Here is a 22562-nt window from a genome sequence, read left to right as displayed (position 1 = left end):
CGGGGACCTTCTTGGTGTTGATGAAAGTGACAAGGATCGACTTCGTCTTGCCCAGTTGCCTCGCGTCGGAAATGGTGTAGGAATCACCCTTGTTGTAGGTTTGAAGGTCGTGGACGATCTCTTCTGCCTGCTGGTCATAGATGGCGTTGTAGAGTACGCCTCGGATGGCGTTGTCGGGTTGGGCTATGTAAGCTTTCACCGGGTACGTCGTGTCCCCGACGAGTAGGGAGGTGATCTGCACGTAGCGTGCCGCGCGCTCTTCTGAAGGCGTACTCACGGTGAACGAGTTGTTGCGGGTATTTATACGGATAATGTCCTGTTGACGTACAGCTTCCACGGGGAGTTTCAATATGGTGCACAGAAGGGAGAGCAGGAAGCCCCCGTTGTGCTGGCGAAGGTCTAGGCCTCCGTTGGGTCGGAATATAACTTTCAGGTCCAGGGTAGGCAATTTCGGTAGCGGAGCCTGGCGCTTGAGTTTAGGTAGAGTGGGCGAAGACGACTTGCCTTTTTGGGGCTGGGCCGGTGTGGCGGGGCCGGCCGGTGGCGAAGACTTGGGTAGCGAGGCCGTGGCAGAGACGGCTTGCTTGGACGAGAACGAAGCTGGGTGGGCTAGCTTGCGGGCCGTAAATGCCCGGGTCCATCTCGGATCGGTAGCAAACTCTAGGGGCGTGATGTCTTCCCCTTCAACTTGGTAAGCCATGCTGCTGCAGGCACGCTCGACGTCGAGAGAGGCCATGGCGTTGCACGAATCGGGTGGTTACGCCTGGGCTCCGCCAAGGCGTTCCGTGGTCGAGCTATGCCTGGCGCGAGGCCAAGCGAGGCGTTCGCCCCGCGTTCGGAGCAATACTGGGAAATTTCACGCAAAGTTCGGGCTCGAAAGTCCCGAGACGTGGATGTGAGTGAGTGAGTGAAAACTTTATTAGCTCTAGATTCGGATTGTGTTCGGCGGTTTTGAGATGGCTTCGTCCATCTTGCTCAAAGGTCGGTTGCCCTTAGTCCAGGGCTCCGCTGGATGCTGCTGCCAGTTTTGCTCGCCGAATCAGACCTTCTTGGTCGACCCGACGATCGCTGGAGAGCACTCCCTCCCATTGCTCCGCACTCGGGTTTGTTATCACTGGTACCACGCTTATCCTCTGGCATGCCCACGTTATGTGGTACAGCGTGGGGGGTTCTTGGCACCAAGGGCATTTGTCATTGTATTGTGTTGGATATATTTTGTTGAGTACGTGTAGGTTCGGGTAGGAGCCCGTCTGTAGCTGTCTCCACGCGACAGAGTCCTCAACATAGCCATGATTGGCTTGGCAAAACAGTTAAAAGCAATCGACGGCATACACCATGCCATGTATGCCGACGACATCACCATCTGGGTCAACACAGGCTCGCTCGGAGAGAAAGAAGAGAAATTACAAAAGGCAGCCACCTGCGTAGAGAACTACGTCAGAGAAAGAGGGCTAGCCTGCTCCACCGAGAAATCAGAGCTCCTAAGAGTTTGGAGAGGAAAACAAAATCGCACAGTCCCCACTAGCGACGACTTAAAGTTGAACGTCTACCTCGACGGGAAGTCGATACCGGAAAAAACACTCATCAGAATCTTGGGGATGTGGATACAGTCAAACCAACGCTGCACTCACACTCTCGCCCTACTCAAAGCATCCACTCTACAAGTGGCCCGCATGATCACGCGCATCTCACACAGACGTCATGGCATGCGAGAGGAGGACACACTTAAGTTGGTCAGAAGCCTGGTAGTCAGCCGAGTGACATACAGCCTCCCCTACTATAATCCCATCAAGAGTGAGGTACAACAGGCGGACGTGATTCTACGCAAAGCCTACAAAACCGCACTCCACCTTCCTCACAGCACTTCAACTGAAAAGCTCCTAGCCCTAGGACTACACAACACTTTCGATGAATTGAGAGAGGCACAACTAGTCTCCCAACTGCGCAGACTACAACAGACCCCATCTGGCAGGGAGCTCCTAAAGAAACTGGGCCGCGCCGATCAAATTCAAGAAATACAGAGGACAGAAACAATTCCGGACGAATATCGCAACACACTAAAAGTAATGCCAATACCCCGGAACATGGATCCCAACCTACACAAAGCACGCAGAGAGGCAAGGGCTGAATACCTACAAAAGACATTAGCACCCCAAGAAACGACGGTATACGTGGACGCAGCCACATACACCAGAACAGCGGGGCAGCACAACAGCAATGCGGTAACAACGGTGATTGACTCAACCCTACGCGAGATCACCAGCGCATCACTACAAGACTGTACGATAGTCGAGGCTGAAGAAGCGGCCGTCGCTCTAGCGGCAGCGGAGGGCTATCGGTCTAAACGGTCTCTAAAAATCCTTACAGACTCACAAACAGCATGCCGCAACTACCTACGCGGCAGAATAGGGCACAGAGCGCTCCGCATACTCCGCTCTGGGGGCCACATAACACAACGACAAACAAACGAAGAACCAATCAGGCATACGATAGTATGGACGCCGGGACATACGGGAGTAACAGGGAACCAAGAGGCGGACAGGATAGCTCGAGGGTACACTTATTACCGAGCATCCAACGTAGGCGACCTCGAGGGGAACGAACCTGTACCCCAAGATTATTCGGCGATTCTAAATTATTACAAGGGCTGCAGAAAGCGGTATCCACCACCGGACAACTCCCTTAGCAGAGACGTGGATGAAAATGATGTGGAACAACTTTACGAACCGATTGCAGCAGCTTTCAGGTCATGGGTCCTTGAAAAACCGCACAAAAGAGTCGAAAATTCCGGAGCCGACGCGACACACGTTCGCTCGCTCTGGTGGCCACCTCAAGATATTAAGGCGAAAGCCTTTACTGGCTCATACTGTCGTGACCAAGACGTGTTAGCAAATTTGTCCGCGTTTCAGATTGGTCGAAATGGCCGTGACGTCCCAGCGCACGAATTTTGACGGGTGTCCACCGAAATAGACAGTTACTGCGTAATTTCCATTCCTCAAATACAATTTTCAGTTTCTTCATTACGGCCCCTCTTCCTCTTTCTTCTTTCACTCCCACTTCCTCCCTTCCTGTACGGTGCGGTTCGGGTGTCCACCGAGATGACAGAGAATTACAACGCCATTTCCTTTCCTCAAAAAGCGTTGCGTTCAATGGGCAACGCATCGCGCCGAACGGGTGGTGGCGTTCCGTGGACTCCCTGGCAGCGCTACAACACGCTGTCGCGTTCCACTCGTAAAGGCAAAGATTAAGCGTAATTAATTGGCAGTTAATTAATGCACCAACAGAATGGGAAGTGCACAATAACGTAGCAGAATGCAGCGCTCAGGCTTTCGCCTTTCATCACTTTAGCCGCTAAAATTCCTCGTAATTTTTTTGAAGTGCTATAAAACCTGCTGGTAACTGAACACAGTTCAAACAGCATGGTTATCTTCTTAGCTAGTTTTAGCAAAATGAAGTTGCAGTTATGGTGTAATCAATGAAGTGTTTGCATTGAACTCACTGACATTAATTGCTTATTTTCGGCACAATCAGGAATCGATGATACTAGGCACAAGAGTGGACAGGGCGAACTAAGGACGAACACGGACAAGGAGCTTACTGCAACTGTAGTTTTTTTGCACAGGCTTGCCTTTTATAGCAAGATGCAAGGAAAAAGCAAATAGACACACAAACTAAACACACGCACCGCTCTGACGATAGCTGTGTCGATATCAATGCACACGCTCGGCCAAATATGCAAGTTCTTTTTCTGTCCACGATACAGTGGGGGTGCTCGCACAAACCTCACTCGCTTTTTGATTAGGAAAGCCTTAATGATTTCTCTGGTGTCCTTTTCTTTATGCTTACTAACGACAAGTGCACCGGAAAACGTGGGAGTACAGTCTTGGCACCCTCTGCAGTGCGCAGCAAGGTGGCCTTTTATGGCTACTTTTTGCACGTCGTTATGGTGATGAAGCAAGCGTTCATTAATACATCTTCCAATCTGTCCGATGTACTTCTTGCCGCAAGACAGAGGAATACTGTACACCACCCCTACATCACACGGTACAAAGGGTTAACGGTGTTGGTCAAATGTTAAGGGAATCCCCTAAGGTCGAAGTATAGATTTGTTATAAGGGAGTAATTACTCATTGACATCCACCCGAGCGCAGCCATACGGCCACAAAGGAAAGCTAAGCAGCTTTCTCAGAAGCTTCGCAGTTAAAGCAAAATTCGTCCTGGTCACGGGGTTCGAACCCGGAATCACCGCTTCACCGGAGCAGTCGCTATACCAACTGATCTAACTGGGACGGCAAGCTTATGGTAGTGCGAGAGCGAATTGATCAATAACTTGAAGTGGGAACTGTGTTGGTCAGATGTTTAGGGGAACCCCCCAAGGTGGAGTAGATTAGTAAAAGGGGAGTAATTACTCAAGTACAAAAGGGCCACAAATGGGCCTCAACCGCACGAGGCTGATTTAGGGTTGTTTGACGGTGGAACGAGTCACTGGCCCGTCAGCGTAACGGTTTGGTCCAAGACCCTTTTTCCAAGCATCTCACCCTAAAGAAGCCGAGCACCAGGCCAGGGGAAATCTTGTACCCATTAAAGAAAGCGGTGGGTACCCGGCGGCACTGGGGATCGAACCCAGCACCTCCCGAATGCGAGGCGGATGCTCTACCACAAGGCCACGCTTCGGTTTTATGGGCAGCGCTTAGGTGATGCCTCTTCGGAATTTGCCTTCGCCCACAGTCTACCGAACTTTGCAGGTGCAGAGAACAGAACTTCCACTCCAATCCTGCTTGCAATCTTTCTCAGGTTGTGGCTAACACCATGCATCTACGGAAGAACGACTGTCTTCTTAATGTTGTTGTCTGGTTCCTCGGACTCCCTTCCCTGACGCTTCTTCGTTAACATACTGGTTAGCTCAATTGGTAGAGCGACTGCTCCGGTGTAGCGGTGGTCCTGGGTTCGAACCCCGGACCAGGACGAATTTTTCTTCAACTACGAAGTTTCTGAGAAAGCTGTATAGCTTACCTTTGAGGCCGTATGGCTGCGCTCGGGTGGATGCCAATGAGTAATTACTCCCTTATTACAAATCTACTCCACCTTGGGGGATTCCCTTAAACATTTGACTAACACAGTTCCCACTTCGAGTTATTGATCAATTCGCTCTACCATAAGCTTGCCGTCCTTGTTAGCTCAATTGGTAGAGCGACTGCTCCGGTGTAGCGGTGGTCCTGGGTTCGAACCCCGGACCAGGACGAATTTTTCTTTAACTATACGATGTTTCTGAGAAAGCTGTATAGCTTTCCTTTGTAGCCGTATGGCTGCGCTCGGGTGGATGACAATGAGTAATTACTCCCTTATTGCAGGCCACGGCAAACATCAATTGTTGTTAGTATCCAGCAGCTACAAGGCACGAGACTTCAATGCCAGAACTGTGTGTTTGAAGGTGATGGCATGATTTCTGAATAGCATACCTAAAGCGCAGGCTGGTGGTGCCCTTTTTCACCACTTTGGAATGAGCAGAATCATTGGGGAGGCTCTGGGCTCATAGCACCAGCAGACATGATACGTTGAGAAACGAAGGGCGAGGTCTGTGCTCTTGCACTGTGCTCTTGCGGATAACAAGGGAGAACAATCCGTTTTCCTTAAACTATCTCGTTAATGACATTTCAGTTGAAGTGCCAAGGTATAAGCATCTTGGTATTATACTAAACTCGCAACTGAAATGGAATCACATTAAATCCTCACCTTTACGTAAACTTGGTTTTCTTCGCCATAAACTTAAGGACGCACCTAGCAAATGCAAACTATTAGCCTACAATACTTTTATAAAACCAAAACTCGAATATGCCGCCATCGTTTGGGACCCACATGCAAAAAAAGACATAAGAGAATTAGAAAAAATACAGAGGCGCGCAGTACGTTTTATATTTAAGAAATACAATACAACTGATTCCCCATCTCCGTTAATGGCAGCTAATGATATTAAACCTCTCCACGTCAGACGCAAGATAGCCTGCGCCTATCCTTCCTTCGCTGCGCCGCCGCGGTGGCTCAGTGGCTATGGTGCTCGGCTGCTGGCCCGAAAGATGCGGGTTCGATCCCGGCCGCGGCGGTTGAATTTGTTCGGAGGAGAAATTCGAGGCCCGTGTACTGTACGATGTCAGTGCACGTTAAAGAACCCCAGGTGGTCGAAATTTCCGGAGCCTTCCACTACGGCGTCTCTCATAGCCTCAGTCGCTTTGGGACGTTAAACCCCATAAACCAACCAACCAACCTTCCTTCACTAACTAATTCATGGAAAACTAGGCATCTCTCCAGCCCCCTATGTGCAGTTTTCAGAGACGCGTAGAACTCGTCGTCATCATAAACACACTTTAGCCCCATACTTGGCGCATACTAACGCTTTTAAATTTTTTTTTTCCCGAAGACTATTGGCGAATGGAACGCCCTGCCTCTACAGGTGATATCGGCTGTTGATTTTGACAACGCACTTTGTGAGCTATTTTAGATTGTATATGTGCTACGATAGACAATTTTATTACTCTTTGTTTTACGATGCAGCTGTATTAAGTGAATGTATTTTTCTGCCCTCCCTCCCTGGACCCAAATGAGGGTGTGCAGTATTGTGAAAATAAAATAAATAAATAATAAACGCATGCTGTCATTTTCAGGAGTTTCAAATGTTAAAACTAGCGGTCGGAGGCTCTCTTTAAAAGCAGAAACAACAGCAGCAGTGGAAGCAGAACGGTCATTGTGACCATAGCAAGACCAAGTAATCGTCAGCGTGCCTAAAAATTCTTGAGATTCCCAAACCTGCCAGGCTGATGAAAAGTTTTCTGTTGCAAAAATACAGATAGGTAGTGCTCAATACTGGTACAAGGCACGAGCCAATGCACACACCTCGTTTTTGTAAATAGATGGAACCTCCCCCTCCGCACTCGGTGTAAGTAGAGGACAGATACAGCGATAACAGTTTCGAAAATTTCCAACCAAGTTTCCAAAAAAGTTTATTTCGTTCGTTCTGTCCACTCTTGCGTTTTGTATCATCGAGTCATGCACCAACTCGGCAAACAGTCGATTCTTCTGGTAATCAGGAATCTGGCCTGCGCATTGTTCAAGGACCCCACTCCCCCAATGCTCAGGCCCTCCGAACCCCGAGCTCGACGAAGACATATCGACGTGGGAAGTGAGGGCAGCTGTGCACAAACTGCGCACCACGTCGGCGCCGGGCGGAGATAAAATCACGAACAAAACATTACGGAACCTGGACGAAAATTCGATCTAAGCAGTAACGAAACTGTTCAACAAACACTGTAGGGAGGGCACCCTCCCCCCGGAATGGACCCACGCTAAGGTCACCTTTATTCCAAAGCCAGGAAAACCACTTCAATTGGCGAACCTCTGTCCCATATCGCTCACCTTATGCCTGGGAAAACTCCTCGAACACGTTATTCTCCACCGTCTCCAAAACCACATGCACCACCAGGATCTCTTCCCCCATACGATGCTGGGATTTAGAAGCAATCTGTCCACGCAGGACGTGACGCTCCAGATCTCCGAAGAAATTCTACACCCCAGACACGCCAAGCGCACGAGAGTACTACTAGCCCTAGACCTCACGAAAGCGTTTGACAACGTCCAGCACAAAGCCATACTAAGCGCCCTATCTGACTTAGGCGTAGGTACTGGAACACACGCTTACATAACCGCCTTTCTGAATAACAGAACGGCGGAGATAAGGTTTGGGTCCGCGAAATCCTCCCCCTTCCCCCTAGGAAGCAGGGGCACACCCCAAGGCTCCGTTTTATCTCCACTACTCTTCAACATTACCCTCATACCGATGGCACGAAAATTACAGCGCATCCCACATTTGTCCCATTCCTTCTACGCAGATGACATCACCCTGTGGACGACCACGGTAAATGTCGGCGAAATGGAGGAAACCCTCCAAGCGGGAGCGGACGCGGTAGCCGAGTGCGCGGCCTGCATAGGCCTCGCATGCTCGCCGACCAAATCCGAAATCCTGCTGCTCCACCCGACCGCGGACCGTCACATAAAGGGAAACCCCTCTAAACACGTGAAGGTCGACGGCCTCCCAGCACCGGAGGTACAGAAACTCCGCATTCTGGGAATGTTCATTCAAAGCAACGGCCTCAATACAGAGACACTCTCCAAACTCACGATCATAACACATCAAACCATCAGGCTAATCAAAAGAATAGCAAACAAGCACCGAGGCATGCGAGAACATGACCTAAGGCGGTTAGTGCAAGCATTCGTGATTAGCAGAATGGTATACACACTCCCCTATCTTCACCTCACAAAGATAGAAGCGGACAAAGTAAACTCGCTAATAAGACAGGCCTACAAATCGGCCCTAAATCTCCCACAAGGGACCTCTAACAACAGACTCCTCCGCATGGGGGTTCACAACACTCTACAAGAACTGACTGAAGCCCACCGCACAGCACAACTGGACAGACTATCCTCCACAAACACGGGCAGACACATTCTAGCCGCATTAAACATCAAACCAACGGGTCCCCCTCCGGACAACACCCACAGCATTCCTAAGCAAATCAAGGAAAAGCTAATCGTCCACCCACTACCCAAGAACGTACACCCAACCCACAACCGGGAAAGACGCGAAGCACGCGCCAAAGCCCTGTATAAAAAACACGCGGACAACGTAGACGCAGCCTATGTAGAGGCGGCAGAACATTCATGCAACCCAGCGTACGCCCTAAGCGTGGTGTCACACGACCTCAAACACAAGGCTTCGGCCTCGATAAGGGCAATCACCTCTCTCGAAGCGGAAGAGGCGGCCATAGCACTGGCCATAGCATCTTTCACTGCCACACTCATAATGAGCGACTCCAAAACCGCAATCAGGAATTTTGCAAAGGGACAGATCCATTCTGCCACCTACAAAATTCTCCAATCAAACCCCCACGACCCCAGGCCAATTCAATTAGTTTGGGTGCCAGCCCACGCAGGCAACGCCGGAAACGAGGAGCCGCACTCTATTGCTCGAGCGTACTTCAACCGAGCAGGCCGAACAGTGGAGAGGGATTGCGCGCTGGACAGACTAATCACCTACAATGAAATCACGCTACACTATAGAGAGGAAAGGCTCACATACCCACCACCACACCACACCCTCACAAAGGAACAACAGACTATATGGAGGCAACTCCAGTCCAGAACGTTTCCTTCACCGGCCTATCTGGCACTAATACACCCGGATCAATACAAGCCCGAATGCTCTTTCTGTGGGGCTCTGAGAGCAAACTTTGAACACATACTCTTCATACGCCGAGAACTCCAACCACCATCTCGCTGGAACCTCACAGACCTAGAAGGTTGGGAGATCGCGGTCTCTAGCTCCGAGAAGGCCTCACAGAAGAGGCTGGTGGAATGGGCGGAGAAGGTCGCCGGAAGTCATGGACTGATGGCCGCCAACCGGGATTAAGAACCAAGCCAACCAAACCTCCCCTACTTCCTTCCCTTACTTGGTTCATCAATAAAGTTTTTACCTACCTACCTACCAAGGGAAGCTGAGAAAATCCAATTTTCGAATTTGGTGGACAGGTTTTATCAGTCCTAGAGTACTGAAGAAGCGTAGCTTGTTGGGCCAGTTGGTGCATGGTATGTAGAAAACCAGCGAAAAGGACGCATTCACAAGGAGGAGAAGTACACAGGACAACGCTGGAAACACAACTGAAAATTCTTTACTTAGCCAACATCAGAACAGGGCGCACATGCGCGAGAGCACCACAAATGCTATCAAAACAGCAAAACACAAAACTGATTAAGCGAGCGAAGAAACATGTGGCAATCTATGTCCCATTCATGAAAGAGTACTCTTTTGCCGTGAACCTGACAGAGCTGTCGCTGACGCATTCAGTCCCTAACTGCTTGATTTTAAAAGCTTCTAAGATTTCTCGTTCTATCTGTGTTTTGCCGCGGCCGATGATTTTGACATTATGGAACAAAGGGATGCAGTCTTTGCAGTGGTTGCAGTGTCTTGGAAGATTTGCTGTGTTGCCTGGCTGCAGCGAAGTGCGGTGCTGCCTCATACGGTCGTTGACGCATTGACCCGTTTGACCTATGTAGGCCTTACCACAGGACAGTGGGAGCGAGTAAACAACATCGGTTGTGCATTTGGTGAACATGCTCTGGTGTTTAACAATACATTTCTTTTTTGTGCTGATTTTTGAGATACGTGAGCAACTTGACCGCTTGAGGTCAGCGGGCTACCCTGAGGACGTCCTCGTTTCTATTGCTGAGACCTTGACCAGTAAATTTAAGTCACAATACAAAAGAGATGAAACGCCTAGTGAGGAATCCAGACCTGCTGTAATGCCATACCTGCGTAAAGTCTCACATAACGTTAAGAAGGTAGCCAAGAAATACGGTGTTAAGGTAGTCTTTTCTGCGCCCACCAAACTGTCGTCGCTTTGTTCACGTATCTCAAAAATCAGCACAAAAAATAAATGCAATGTTAAACACCAGAGCATGTTCACCAAATGCACAACCGATGTTGTTTACTCGCCCCCACTGTCCTGTGGTAAGGCCTACATAGGTCAAACGGGTCAATGCGTCAACGACCGTATGAGGCAGCACCGCACTTCGCTGCAGCCAGGCAACACAGCAAATCTTCCAAGACACTGCAACCACTGCAAAGACTGCACCCCTTTGTTCCATAATGTCAAAATCATCGGCCGCGGCAAAACACAGATAGAACGAGAAATCTTAGAAGCTTTTAAAATCAAGCAGTTAGGGACTGAATGCGTCAGCGACAGCTCTGTCAGGTTCACGGCAAAAGAGTACTCTTTCATGAATGGGACATATATTGCCACATGTTTCTTCGCTCGCTTAATCAGTTTTGTGTTTTGCTGTTTTGATAGCATTTGTGGTGCTCTCGCGCATGTGCGCCCTGTTCTGATGTTGGCTAAGTAAAGAATTTTCAGTTGTGTTTCCAGCGTTGTCCTGTGTACTTCTCCTCCTTGTGAATGCGTCCTTTTCGCTGGTTTTCTACATACATTCCTAGAGTACGTTTCAAAGGACAGGAACTGACATAGAATAACGAGCTAAGTATTGATTAATGTGGCGAATTGAGCCTGTTGGTACATAATAACAGGCACAGTAGCGCACAAAAGACGGGGACATTGCAGACAGACAGAGACAAGCGCTGAACTTCCAACGTATCTTTATTGCGAACATTTCCACACTTATATGCATGCCGATCGAGCTGGTCATCGTATACGCGTGCGCGAATAGGGGAATTTTTTTCTGAGTGAGCAATAGAGGCGGAGCTTATGCAGGCCTCCCACAGACTACATATCAGTCCTGATTCTATGATCGCACGTGTGATGCGATCTTGGTGAACAATCACTGCAAGTCAAACAATGACTTGTCAGAAGGCCTTCAAAATCTTCTCCGTCATGCGCATTTTTGAAGCGAAAAGCTTCACTACGCGGGTCAGAGCCGAGCGTCGCGTGAACCGAACTGGTGAGTTATACGCATGCGCGAAACCGAGTGACGCCACGCGCTGCGCAGGTGGTCGCTCCTCGCCGCTGCCGCAGCCGTCGCCGCCGTCGACTCCGTCGCCTGACCCAGCTCTGCGTGCCTTCCATGAAAGAGCCCTCCCTTTCCCTACCCGATCGGCCTTAGATGCCGCCCTCATAGCATTAAGCCCACGACAGGTGACCCTTCGGTGGATCCCGTCACATGGGCATCCCCGGCAATGAGCTGGCTCACCAGCTTGCCTGCGATACTATACACCGGGCGCCGGGGATCCCATGGACGAGCCCACCGACGGAGCAGGCGGTCAGGGCTTACAGACACACTGTCGACGAATACTACACGCAGCGAAAATTGGACTTAGTTGATTTACCACCACCACACCCATCCTTATCGATCCTTGAAGCTCGCATTCTTCGCCGAATACAGTTTAATCTCCTACGTGCACCAGCCAAACTTTATCTGTGCCGGTACACTTCCACACCTCAGTGCCCAAACTGTCCACACACATATGCAGACATAGAACACTGCCTTACACAGTGCCACGCAGCATTCCAGTCCCCCGCCTATCCTTTCCCCCCACCCCCACCGTGGCCCATCAGGCTCGCCTCCCTGGATCTGAGGCTGCAACGTACCTTCGTCGCCTTGGCCCAGGACGTACTGAACGCCTAATAGAAAGGTTGTTCTAATAAAAGTGTCACACCACCACCGTCGCTAGACCATTCCGCGCAGCCGCGCGCTACTGCGCATGTGCGTCGCCACCCCGCTGTCGTTACAACTGCGCGCTTCGCCTCCTCGTCCACCGTTTCATCATCATTATCATTTATTAGCCCTTAAAGGCCCCGTTAGGGACATTACATAAGGGGGGGGGGGGGGGGGGGAGGTGGTACAGGGGTCTTCAGCAGTCATACATGAATATAAATATAAAAGGAATATAAATATAGCAGGCATATAGAAATACGTAAAAATATAGAAAATATAAAATATAGAATAGAAAAAAAGTAGAAAAAGACGAAAAAAGACAGAAGTAACAAATTCGAATAATCAAGTCATTACAGAGTGTAGCAGAAATATAAACAAAAACAGATTACAACTTTGGAAGTAGAACAGGCTGGTCAGTTTGCAGGGCTTGGAAGCTGACATAGGGTGCAGAAAAAAATTATTTGTCGATGAGATGGTTGATTAGGAGCTGTCTGAATCTGGAAGAATTAGTCTCAATGGCAATGTGTTCGGGAGGTTATTCCAGCTTTCTATCGCACTGGGAAGGAAGGATTTATTGAAAGAATTGGTGGAGCCGTGCAAACGCTGTATGCTTAAGGAGTTAAATAAACGACGAGATGATCGTACCGGAGCTCGTAGAAGGTTTTCTCGAAGTGCTGGAAAATTAAAGTACAGTTTCTGAAAAATACAAAGAATTGAAGTTTTCCTGCGAAAGGCTAATGACTTGATGCCGAGAGATGATTTCAACGCTGTGATGCTGAGCTGAGATTTATACTGTGAGGTGATGAAGCGTGCTGCCCGATTCTGGATGGCTTCGAGTGAATCTATCAACTAGGCTTGGTGAGGATTCCATATTGTTGAGGCATATTCTAGTTTAGTTCGGATGTACGTTTCATATGCTAGTTGTCTGGTGGCTGCGGTGGACATGGCAAGTGATCTCCTGATAAATCCGAGTGATCTGGAGGCACTAGCACATAGTTTCGTGATGTCAGCCCAGGTTAGGTTGGTTGTTATATCGATGCCGAGGTACCGGTATGAATTAGTTTGAGACAGTGCTATGGAGTTCAGGGAGTACGAAATATGAAGAATCGAACGTTTACGTAAGATGTGCATGAACTTACATTTAGAAACGTTGAGCTGCATTAGCCAGTCGGAACACCACTTCTGAATTCGGCTTAGGTCATCCTGTAATAATTCCTGATCACTGCTATTGTTGATGCGGCGATAAATGACGCAGTCGTCCGCAAAGAGATGGACAGATGATAAAATACCAGATGGCAAATCGTTGATGAAGATTAAAAAGAGTAATGGAGCAAGAACCGATCCTTGGGGAACCCCGGAGATGACTCTAGTAGTTTGAGATGCCCGACTGGCGATGACGGTGAATTACAAGCGGTTAGTTAAGAAACAGTGGATCCAGGATAAGACAAGCGGGTCAAGCGACAGAGCTGAGAGTTTGGAAAAGAGACGCTGGTGAGGGACGCGATCGAAGCCTTGGCGAAGTCTAAATAAATTATATCGGTTGGGAAGGCAGAGTCTAGGTTCAAGTGAAGATCAGTTGTAAGTTCGAACAGTTGAGTTTCGCACGAAAAACCTGCCCTGAAACCATGCTGATTGGGAAAGAAGAAACGGTTGTGGTCAAGGTGAGATGCGACATGCGAGTATATTATATGTTCGAAAAGTTTACAAGAGATACATGTCAGTGAAATTGGTCGATAATTCGAGGGGTCGGAGCGATCTGCAGCTTTGAAGACCGGTACAACTTTGCTTAATTTCCAGTCGTCTGGAATCTGACTAGTGTTAAGAGACTGGGCAAAAATGAGTTGCAATATTTGGCTCGTGAAATATTTAGTTGCTTTAAAAATCTTAGCAGGGAGGTTGTCTGGTCCAGGGGAAGTGGACATCTTTAGATTATCTATGAATTTTAAAATTCCCTCTGCTGTGTTGGTAACAGGTGGCGTAGGTGCATAATTTAGACTTGGCACGGAAACGATGTTTGCTGTTGGCTCCTGGGTAAATACGGACGTGAAATAGGAATTCATGACGTCGGAGCGCTCGGAAATTGGAACATCGGAGCCGTCTCGTGCCTTCAGGGAAATATTGTGCGAGCTGTTTTTATTGGGCGTGAGCAAGTTCCAAAACATCTTGGGGTTTACCCGCTTTATCTCTATGAGATCGTGACAGTAGAATTTTCGTTTTGAAGATCGTAATAACTGCGTGTATTCGTGCAGACTTGCAAAGTATTTGTCCCACTTCCTAGCGCATCCTGATTTCTTTGAATTACGGAATAGGCGTTTTTTCTTTCGCGACAACTTCCTCAGCGCATTTGAGTACCATGGTTTATTGGCATCCCCTCGAATGCAAATGAGCGGGACGTAAGCTTCTATAAGCGATAACATTTTCTCTTTAAAAAGACACCAGTTGTTATTCACGGATCTGCTATGTATGGAAATTTGAAACGTATGAAGAAATTCTTCAAGGCGGGAGTTAATGCTTGGGAAATCGGCCTTAGAATAATCGCTGATGTATTTAACAGACGGTTGGAGTATAGGAATTTCAATTTACAGGTTGAAAGTTATGATACAGTGATCACTCAGACCACTAGTACACGAAAGCGACTGAACTAATTCTGGATTGGATACAAGGACTAGGTCAAGTATGTTTGAGCCTCGAGTTCGTGCACACACTGTTTGGGTAAGGTTAAACGTAAGGACAAGATCTAAGAAATATTTTGATGGACGAGACGACGCAGTCAAGTTATCCCAATCGATGTCTGGGAAATTGAAGTCGCCGCAGAGTATGAAGTTGGCATGAGAGAATCGAGACTGCAAGTCCTCAAGAACAGAGTGAAGGTCGCTAATGAAAGAAGGATCCGTGTCGGGGGCTCGATAGCATGCAATTATAATGTTGGTGCAAGAGGGAAAATTAAATTTGATGCACAGTATTTCACTGTGGCAATTGATATCAACTGGGGTAGAAGAAAGGCTTGTTTTCACCAGGTCAAGACTGCCGCCTCCCCGACGGCCAACTCTGTCTCGCTGGTAGGAGTGATATGATTGATTGTCGTGCAAGAGTTCGATATCATCTATATCGGATGTTAGCCAGGATTCAGTGAATAATGTAATGTCAGTGCTGTGGTCGTCAAGAAGAGCCTCAACAGATTCTTTTTTGGGCAGGTAACTCCGAATATTTGTCAGAAAAAGCGAAATATTATTGTAGGTATGGATTGAGCGACTGCGCTGTGGATTGGAATGAAGCGATTGTGGGGGTCTCGCTGTTTTCAGTAATCGCTATGGTTTTAGTTCGACAACGGAATCCGTATCTGCATTGTAAGTGAAAACCTTTTTGCCAATAAGCAGCTTGTCAAAACGAATCTTGAAAGAGGTGTTTTTCTGTTGACCATAGGTGAAAAGTTTCTTTCTAGCCACGCGTACCTTGGCTGAATAATCCTCGCGGATAGAAAACGATGTATCCTTCAGCTTCGGACCAGCAAGCAATATCCCTGATTTGCCTTTGAAATGCGTTAGCTTGACAATGATTGGGCGGTTTTTGCGTACCTCGAATCGACCCAATCGATGCGCACGTTCGATCTGATGATTTTCAATAGAAATGTCAAGCTTGTCCGAGCAAAAGGAAACAACGCGTTCTTCAGATTGTGCCCAAGTTTCACCGAGTTCGTCTGTAATTCCAAAGAACAATAAGTTCGAGCGGCGTAAGCGATTTAGAACGCTTTATAACGCTTCGCCAGCAATACCCCCCACCGCACAAAAGGCTAAATGCTCAAGAGGCGCGCGAATGGAGGCAACTCCAGTCCGACACCTTTCCTAATCCATATAAGCACCACATTATTTTCCCGGGCTGTTACGAAGGCTCCCGCCCATGGTGTGAAGATCGTCCCACAACATACCACATTACAAGTGGGTGCGTTGGGCAAAAATCATTGGAACTAAAATTCCCTAGAACAACGGAGCAATGGGAGGCCACTCTGCTCAGCTCGGACCTTGCCATTCAGCAACAGCTGATCAAACAAGCCCGGGCGGCAGCGATAGCCACTAGGGTCATGAAATGAGGACACCGCCCGTTGTGCAACCTTTCATTTAATTACTTTCTTTTACTTTTTTCAGCAAATGTTTTCAACAAGAAAAGTTGCAGCCGCGTGTTGCCCGCGTCGCAGCCGGCAACTCTCCTCTCCGCATTCCTGAGGGCAGTTTTGAACGCGCCGATTTCCGTCTCCTCCTCCGTACAGGCAATGTGTGGATGGCCGTCAAACCAAGCATAACTAGAGCTCTTCGCTTGTATATGCAGGCTTAACCGGAGCTAAGCCACTGCCTATTTTTTTATTAAGCTAAGTATTACCTACTTTTTACATTTAAATATTCTGGAGGGCCTGGAACAATTTAATTGCAGCTGTTGTAACAATAGGTGAGGCTTCTTTAGATTGGGGAGACGGCGCTGGGGGGGATATTGTAGAGAAAAATAAAGAGATGCAGAGCTCTATAATTGTCTCCTATAATGATAGGGACCACCTCAACGGGGCTGTGCTGGGAAAGGGGAAAAAAGAGAATAGACAGTGGAGGCGGGTGGGGAATGAGTAAGGGGCAGGGGTATGTTTTGACAAAATACGAGAAAAAGCATTGAGCGCACTTATTCATCTGCTCTGCTTTGGGTGTGCGTTTGTTTTAGTATAGTTGAATTATTGAGTTTATCTTCCCTAAAATGGGCGAAGGACATGGTTAATTTTGAATGGCATAGGAGAGGTCTTTGCCGTGCAGTGAGCATAATCAGGCTTATGTTGGTGATGATGCCATGGTGCTTGCTGCAGGGACTCTGGAACATGGGGGTGGGTTGTGTGGTCACCACCCCCTCTCCCCTCCAAACAAATTTCTTCAGAGGGGCAGATGCTCCTTCGGTTACCAACTTTTCGCGCTCAGATCAGATTTCCGACAAACTCTTAAATCCTGGGACGTTATTATTGCAAATCATATTGTTGCTGAACGAATTCGTTTTATATTGTCAGTCTTAAAACTTTTTGTTCAGTAACTTAACTTTATCATGTCCCAGTAGAAGACACTGACTGGCCAACCCCTGTTCGTGACCATGATTAGCAGTACTGAAATATACAGTGCGGAAACTTTTATGATTTAATCGATCACTCCTAGCGTATGCATGCTTTTACTGCTGATGTCAGTATAAGTTATTATATGCATCACACAAATACACCTTTGAGCAGCAGAGATTCAGAGAAATATAGGGAAAATTGAACGAAAAGATATAAAGTTGAATAAATATGTAAACAAAAAACTGCCGCAGCTCATAAGCTGTTTCAGCTTTTCGATAGATTGAGGCAAAAAATCCGAGCAAGACATGTATGCACAATTACAGACAACTTGTTATTTTTCACACAAATTTCTTCTTCAAGAAACACTCCATTAACAGTTCTTGATTGTCTTGAAGGAAGCTTTGTGGACGGAGAAATAGATGTATGTATGCTCGACTTGCTGCACCAATGCCTGGTTCTCAAAGACGAGGTTTGCGCAAGTATTTCGTGAGGTTTTCACAGCTGTGGGAGCCGTTACGAGCGAGAGGAACGGGATGTTCTTCCGCATAAGTGGTAATAAATTCCCGCTTGTCTTTATATCTACATTAAAGTGAACGCCCACCCTTTTACCCTGGCAGGTGGCAGCGTTTATGGCACAATGTTGTCAATGCCAAAGCATGCAGCGCACATCTGCACTACCGCCACGTAGCTTAAAGCACGACTGAGGTGTCCACTGTGCCAAGAAGGCAGTTATGCGCCTTCCCTCTGGTTCAGGATGGATGGATGGATGGAAACAACTTTATTACACAAAAAAAAAACTTTCCAGGGTGGTCCCCTACTGGTCCAGGAGTCCACGGGCTTGTGCTTCACGTAAAGCCCGATCCACCAGCCATTTCTGGCCGGCGGGCTGAGCGGTCCGTAAAGCAGCCTCCCAGGAAGAATGAGTGAGATTGGGGGTGGGGGGTACTGCCTTTGGGGAAGGACATTCCCAAAGATAGTGGAAAAGTGTGGATCTGGGCACGCCACAGGTGTCACAATCAGGAGGAAAGGTGGGGTGAAAGCATGAGAGACGGTGGGGGGGAAATGAAGCAGCCTGTCTGTAATTGTCGCCATGTGGCGCTGGATAAGGGCGACAAGTTACTGTGGGGTGGTGGCAGTGTCATGCGGCTGAGTTTGTAAAATGTGGTGATTTGATGATATGTAGAGGTGTCCACCGAGATGTGTGAGACAGATACTGCGCATTTCCTTTCCTCAAAAACCAATTTACAAAATTTACCCTCTGCTTTCCAACCCCCGCTCTATTGGTTTCGCAACTGTGGAAGACAAATACTGCGCAAGTCCTTTCCTCGAAAAAATACCGAAGACACTTCGGAAATTCTAAAGTGTGCTTGGTGAAAGCCTTTTGGTTAACCCACTGCCGCTTCCCCGAACCGCTTGGCGCGGACACACTGGGCCGCTTCGGGGCCACGCGTCTCACTCACTCAACTGCAACGAGACGTCTGGCGAAGGAGCGGCGGTGTAGCTGCCACCACCGACGCGCGCGCACTCGTTCTACCGCTGCTGTGTGACGTCACGGCTGCTATGCACCCCCCTTAGCAACGCGCCGGTTGCTAAGGGGGGTCGGAGGTTGCGCTTTTACTTTCTCGTTTCTAAGCTCCCGCTCCGTTGCTTTCGGAGCTTAAAAGGTGGCCATTGCTGGTTACAACGGGCAAAGGCGACGGCGACGCCGCGGAACGCAGAAACGGGCACCTAGGAGCTGCGCTTTAAAACACTAATCTTCACCGCCCCCATCTCCCCCTACTTAAGAAAAAGAAAAGTTCTGAGGTTCCAAGCTTGCTGCATCGCTAGATTGCAAGCCGAACAAGAAACTATGTATGGCCCTAGTCTACGCCCCGTTTGAATTCAGTCGTACTGCATCAGGATGCTTGGTGCTGCTTACCCTGCATGCCCCGGTAGTTTGGGTGAGACGGACATGTGCATGACTCCAGCTGCTGCTTCTGTTCGTGCTGTACCTTTCCAGCATTTCCCTCGTATAACCTGCTTCACAAAAAAAGTGTTTGCAAGTGACTTATCATTTCTCGGGCGTTTCATGCCTTCGTTTTGTCTGTACTACATTACAGATAGTGATTATATTTATGAATTTCGAGCTCGTGGTTTATGGTTTGGGTTCAGTTTGGTTTGGTTTGGTTTGGGTTTCGATCGCGTGGGGCTCTTTAACGTGCACTAACATAGCAAAGTACACGGGCCTCTAGCCTTTTGGCTCCATCAAAGTGCGATCACCGAAGTCGCGATCGAACCAGCGCCTTTTGCGTCAGGAGCCGAGCACCATAACCACTGAACCACCGGAGCTCCTGCTTGCGGTTTCATCATCATCACCGTTCTTACTACACCCACTGCATGGCAAAGCAGACCCGCCGCAGTGGCTGAGAGGTTACGGCACTCGGCTGCTGACCCGAAAGACGCGGGTTCGATCCCGGACGCGGCGGCCGAATTTCGATGAAGGCGAAATTCTAGAGGCCCGTGTGCTGTGCGATGTCAGTACACATTAAAGAACCCCATACGGTCGAAATTTCCGGAGCCCTTCACTGCGGCGTCCCTCATATTCTGAGTCACTTTGGGACGTTAAACCGCAATAATCCAGTAATAAACCAAACCATGGCAAGAGCCCCTCCCATATCTCTCCAATTAACCCGTTACTGTGCCAGCTAAGGCCACCTTACCCCCGTGGGCTTCCTAATATCACCCGGCGTCTTAACTTTCTGCCTCCCCTGCTTGCCTCCTCATGGAATCCAGTCTGTTACCCTTAACCGCCGTCAATTACGGACTAGACGCGTGAGTTAATGTCATTCATAAATCAAGAGCTAGGATATGGCTCATGACCTGATGTGCTGCATCAGGCATCTGGTGATGCGCATCCTTCCAGACGGGTGCTGGGTAGCAGCCACCCTGAACGGTGCTGCTAAACGCACCCAGATGGTGCTCGCCGTGCGACAAGCACATTTGTACCCTTTTGAGTGTTAAAGTACTAACAGTACAGAAGAAAAAACGGGGGAGGACACAAATGTGTGACGCGGTAGCGTTAATGGGTTAATGCACATATTTGAGGTAGGGATAATCCTTGAATTTGTATTCATAGATTGCTGGGAGTTTTTATATCACTCCTGGCGTCGTGGTGCAGTGGTTAGGCGTTGTGCCACTGCCCTGCGATGGTTGGTGCTTACATTGGTGGGGCTTGAGAGACCCAGTTTGGTCTTCCCGAGCAACCTATCTCGGTGGATCATCAATTTAACTCTCACCTGCCGCTCAGTTTGCTCACAATCCGGTGGCAAGATTTTGATAATGCCATAAGTTCACGTGACCTAGGTGGCTCTTCGAAAACAGCGCAAAAAAGGACACGGACGACACAGAACTGGACCGTGTCCTTTTTGCGCTATGCTTTCGAAGAACTGTTACCAACTAGCCCAAACCAAGCTACTGTTAGACCTAGGTGGCCCTTCCTAGGTTGCCGGAGTGGTCAGTTGCTCGGCTGGGAGGCTTAAAACGGCCGCCAACGCCCACGTCGAAGCCAAGTGGATTTTTTTAAAGCGAAAGCTTTACTACTTGCACTTTCAGCCTTTGCCGTGGCGCGGCGGTGCCACCATTGACCTTTAGTTGACCGCTGTGTGACGTCATGTGTGACATCACGCCGAAGAGAAGGGCGACCGACTCGCGCCGTCGCAAGCCGCGGCGGTGCCACCACCGGCGCCTAACTACTGCGCTCTCCGCTAGGAGCGCGATTGTGGCGTTACGCTGAAGAGATTAGGCTCGACTCACGTCGCTAGAAAGCAGTAGCTGTGCCAACCACTAGTTAAGTGCCTCAATGACGATATAAAGCAGATTGGAGACGGTGTCGATATTATTTTTCTTGGAGACATGAACGGCCACATCGAGGATCTGGATGGATACACAGATTGTAACGGGAAGTTAATGCTAGACTTGTGTGAGCGGCACAACTTAGTTATTGTCAATAGAGAAACTAAATGTGAGGGACAAATCACGTGGGAATCCCGTAACACGCAAACAACCATTGACTACTGTCTTATGTCGCAGGGCATCTATAGCAAGCTCGCAATAATGGAAATAGACGAAGAGGGGAAGGACAGCCTAGGAAGTGATCATAAACGTATTAGTCTACAGTTGGGAGCCCTAGTCAAAAGAGAAATGCAACGAAGTCCAAAAGACAACGCAAAATTAAATGATGAACAAATAGCGCTAATATCAGCCGATATAGAAGAAGTAATTGAGAAACGCCACATGAAAAATTGGGATTATAATCAGTTGGAACTGCTCATCGCTACAAAAATAAAACAAGTGAAAGGAGTTAACCGCTGGAGAGGAAAGAGGAAGCCACGAAGCTGGTGGAATATGGAAATTAAGGAGGCCATCGAACAACGACGGGTGGCTTCAAGGGAACACAGAGAAGCAAAGAAGGCGCAGTTATCTGTAGAGGACATAGGAAAAAAATGGGAATCTTATCGACAAAAGAAACAGCAAGTTCAGGTCCTAGTCCAGGCTAAAATAAAGCAGTCCTCTGGTAAATGGCTGGCTGATGTTCGCGAGGCAAATAAAGGGGGGCCAAGAAAATTCTGGAACCATATAAGCTGGTTGGGAAAAACAAATCAAAGAAAGCAGGAACAGATTATAGATGCTGAGGGAGAATGTTTAGAGGGAGACGATGCTGTGGACTACATTACGTCATTTATAGCTGCGTCTTTTAGCGACGCCAATGGGGTAATCTCCCCAAGTGGGGCGGCAACATAGGACAGCACAAAAGACAACAGCTTAGAACTGACTAGTCTTAACTGGGAAAAGGCGGAAGCGAATATTCCTAAAACCACATCCGCAGGGATAGACGAAATTCCAATTAAGCTGATTAATGAACTTGGCCCAAGAAGCAAGGACGCGCTGATAAAAGCATTGGAGGCAGTCATAACAATTCAGCAAATTCCGCACAGCTGGAGACAGAGTAAAATGAATTTGATTTATAAAGGGAAATGAGATAAGATGAACATAAAATCCTTCCGTCCGATTACGATAACATCTGTTATGTACAGGCTGGCAATGCAGGCGGTGAAATTAAAAATGCAGTCATGGGTAGAAGGGAATAGGATACTCGGAGAACTTCAGAATGGGTTCAGAAGGGGTAGGCGGTTAGATGATAGCCTGTTCGTGCTTATCCAATGCATAGAAATAGCTAAGGCGGAAAATAGACCTCTGTTTTTAGCCTTTCTGGACATAAGCGGTGCATACG

General features: G+C 48.3%; 1 protein-coding gene across 1 annotated transcript in view; it reads left to right on the top strand.

The window, feature by feature from the left end:
- The first annotated feature begins 796 nt into the window (after nucleotides 1-796).
- Nucleotides 797-22562, top strand: part of LOC149326766 (lysosomal acid lipase/cholesteryl ester hydrolase-like) — a 139986-nt gene continuing 118220 nt past the window's right edge. The window contains exon 1 of the mRNA XM_089564669.1: nucleotides 797-895. Coding sequence (XP_089420795.1) covers nucleotides 797-895 — 99 coding nt within the window. The remainder of the gene's footprint in view (nucleotides 896-22562) is intronic.

This window comes from Amblyomma mixtum, chromosome 10 (genome assembly GCF_055824585.1).
Source record: "Amblyomma mixtum isolate Tamu chromosome 10, ASM5582458v1, whole genome shotgun sequence".
Taxonomy (NCBI): Eukaryota; Metazoa; Arthropoda; class Arachnida; order Ixodida; family Ixodidae; genus Amblyomma; species Amblyomma mixtum.
The sequence above is the reverse complement of the archived record's forward strand: the minus strand, read 5'-3'. Positions and strand labels throughout refer to the sequence as shown.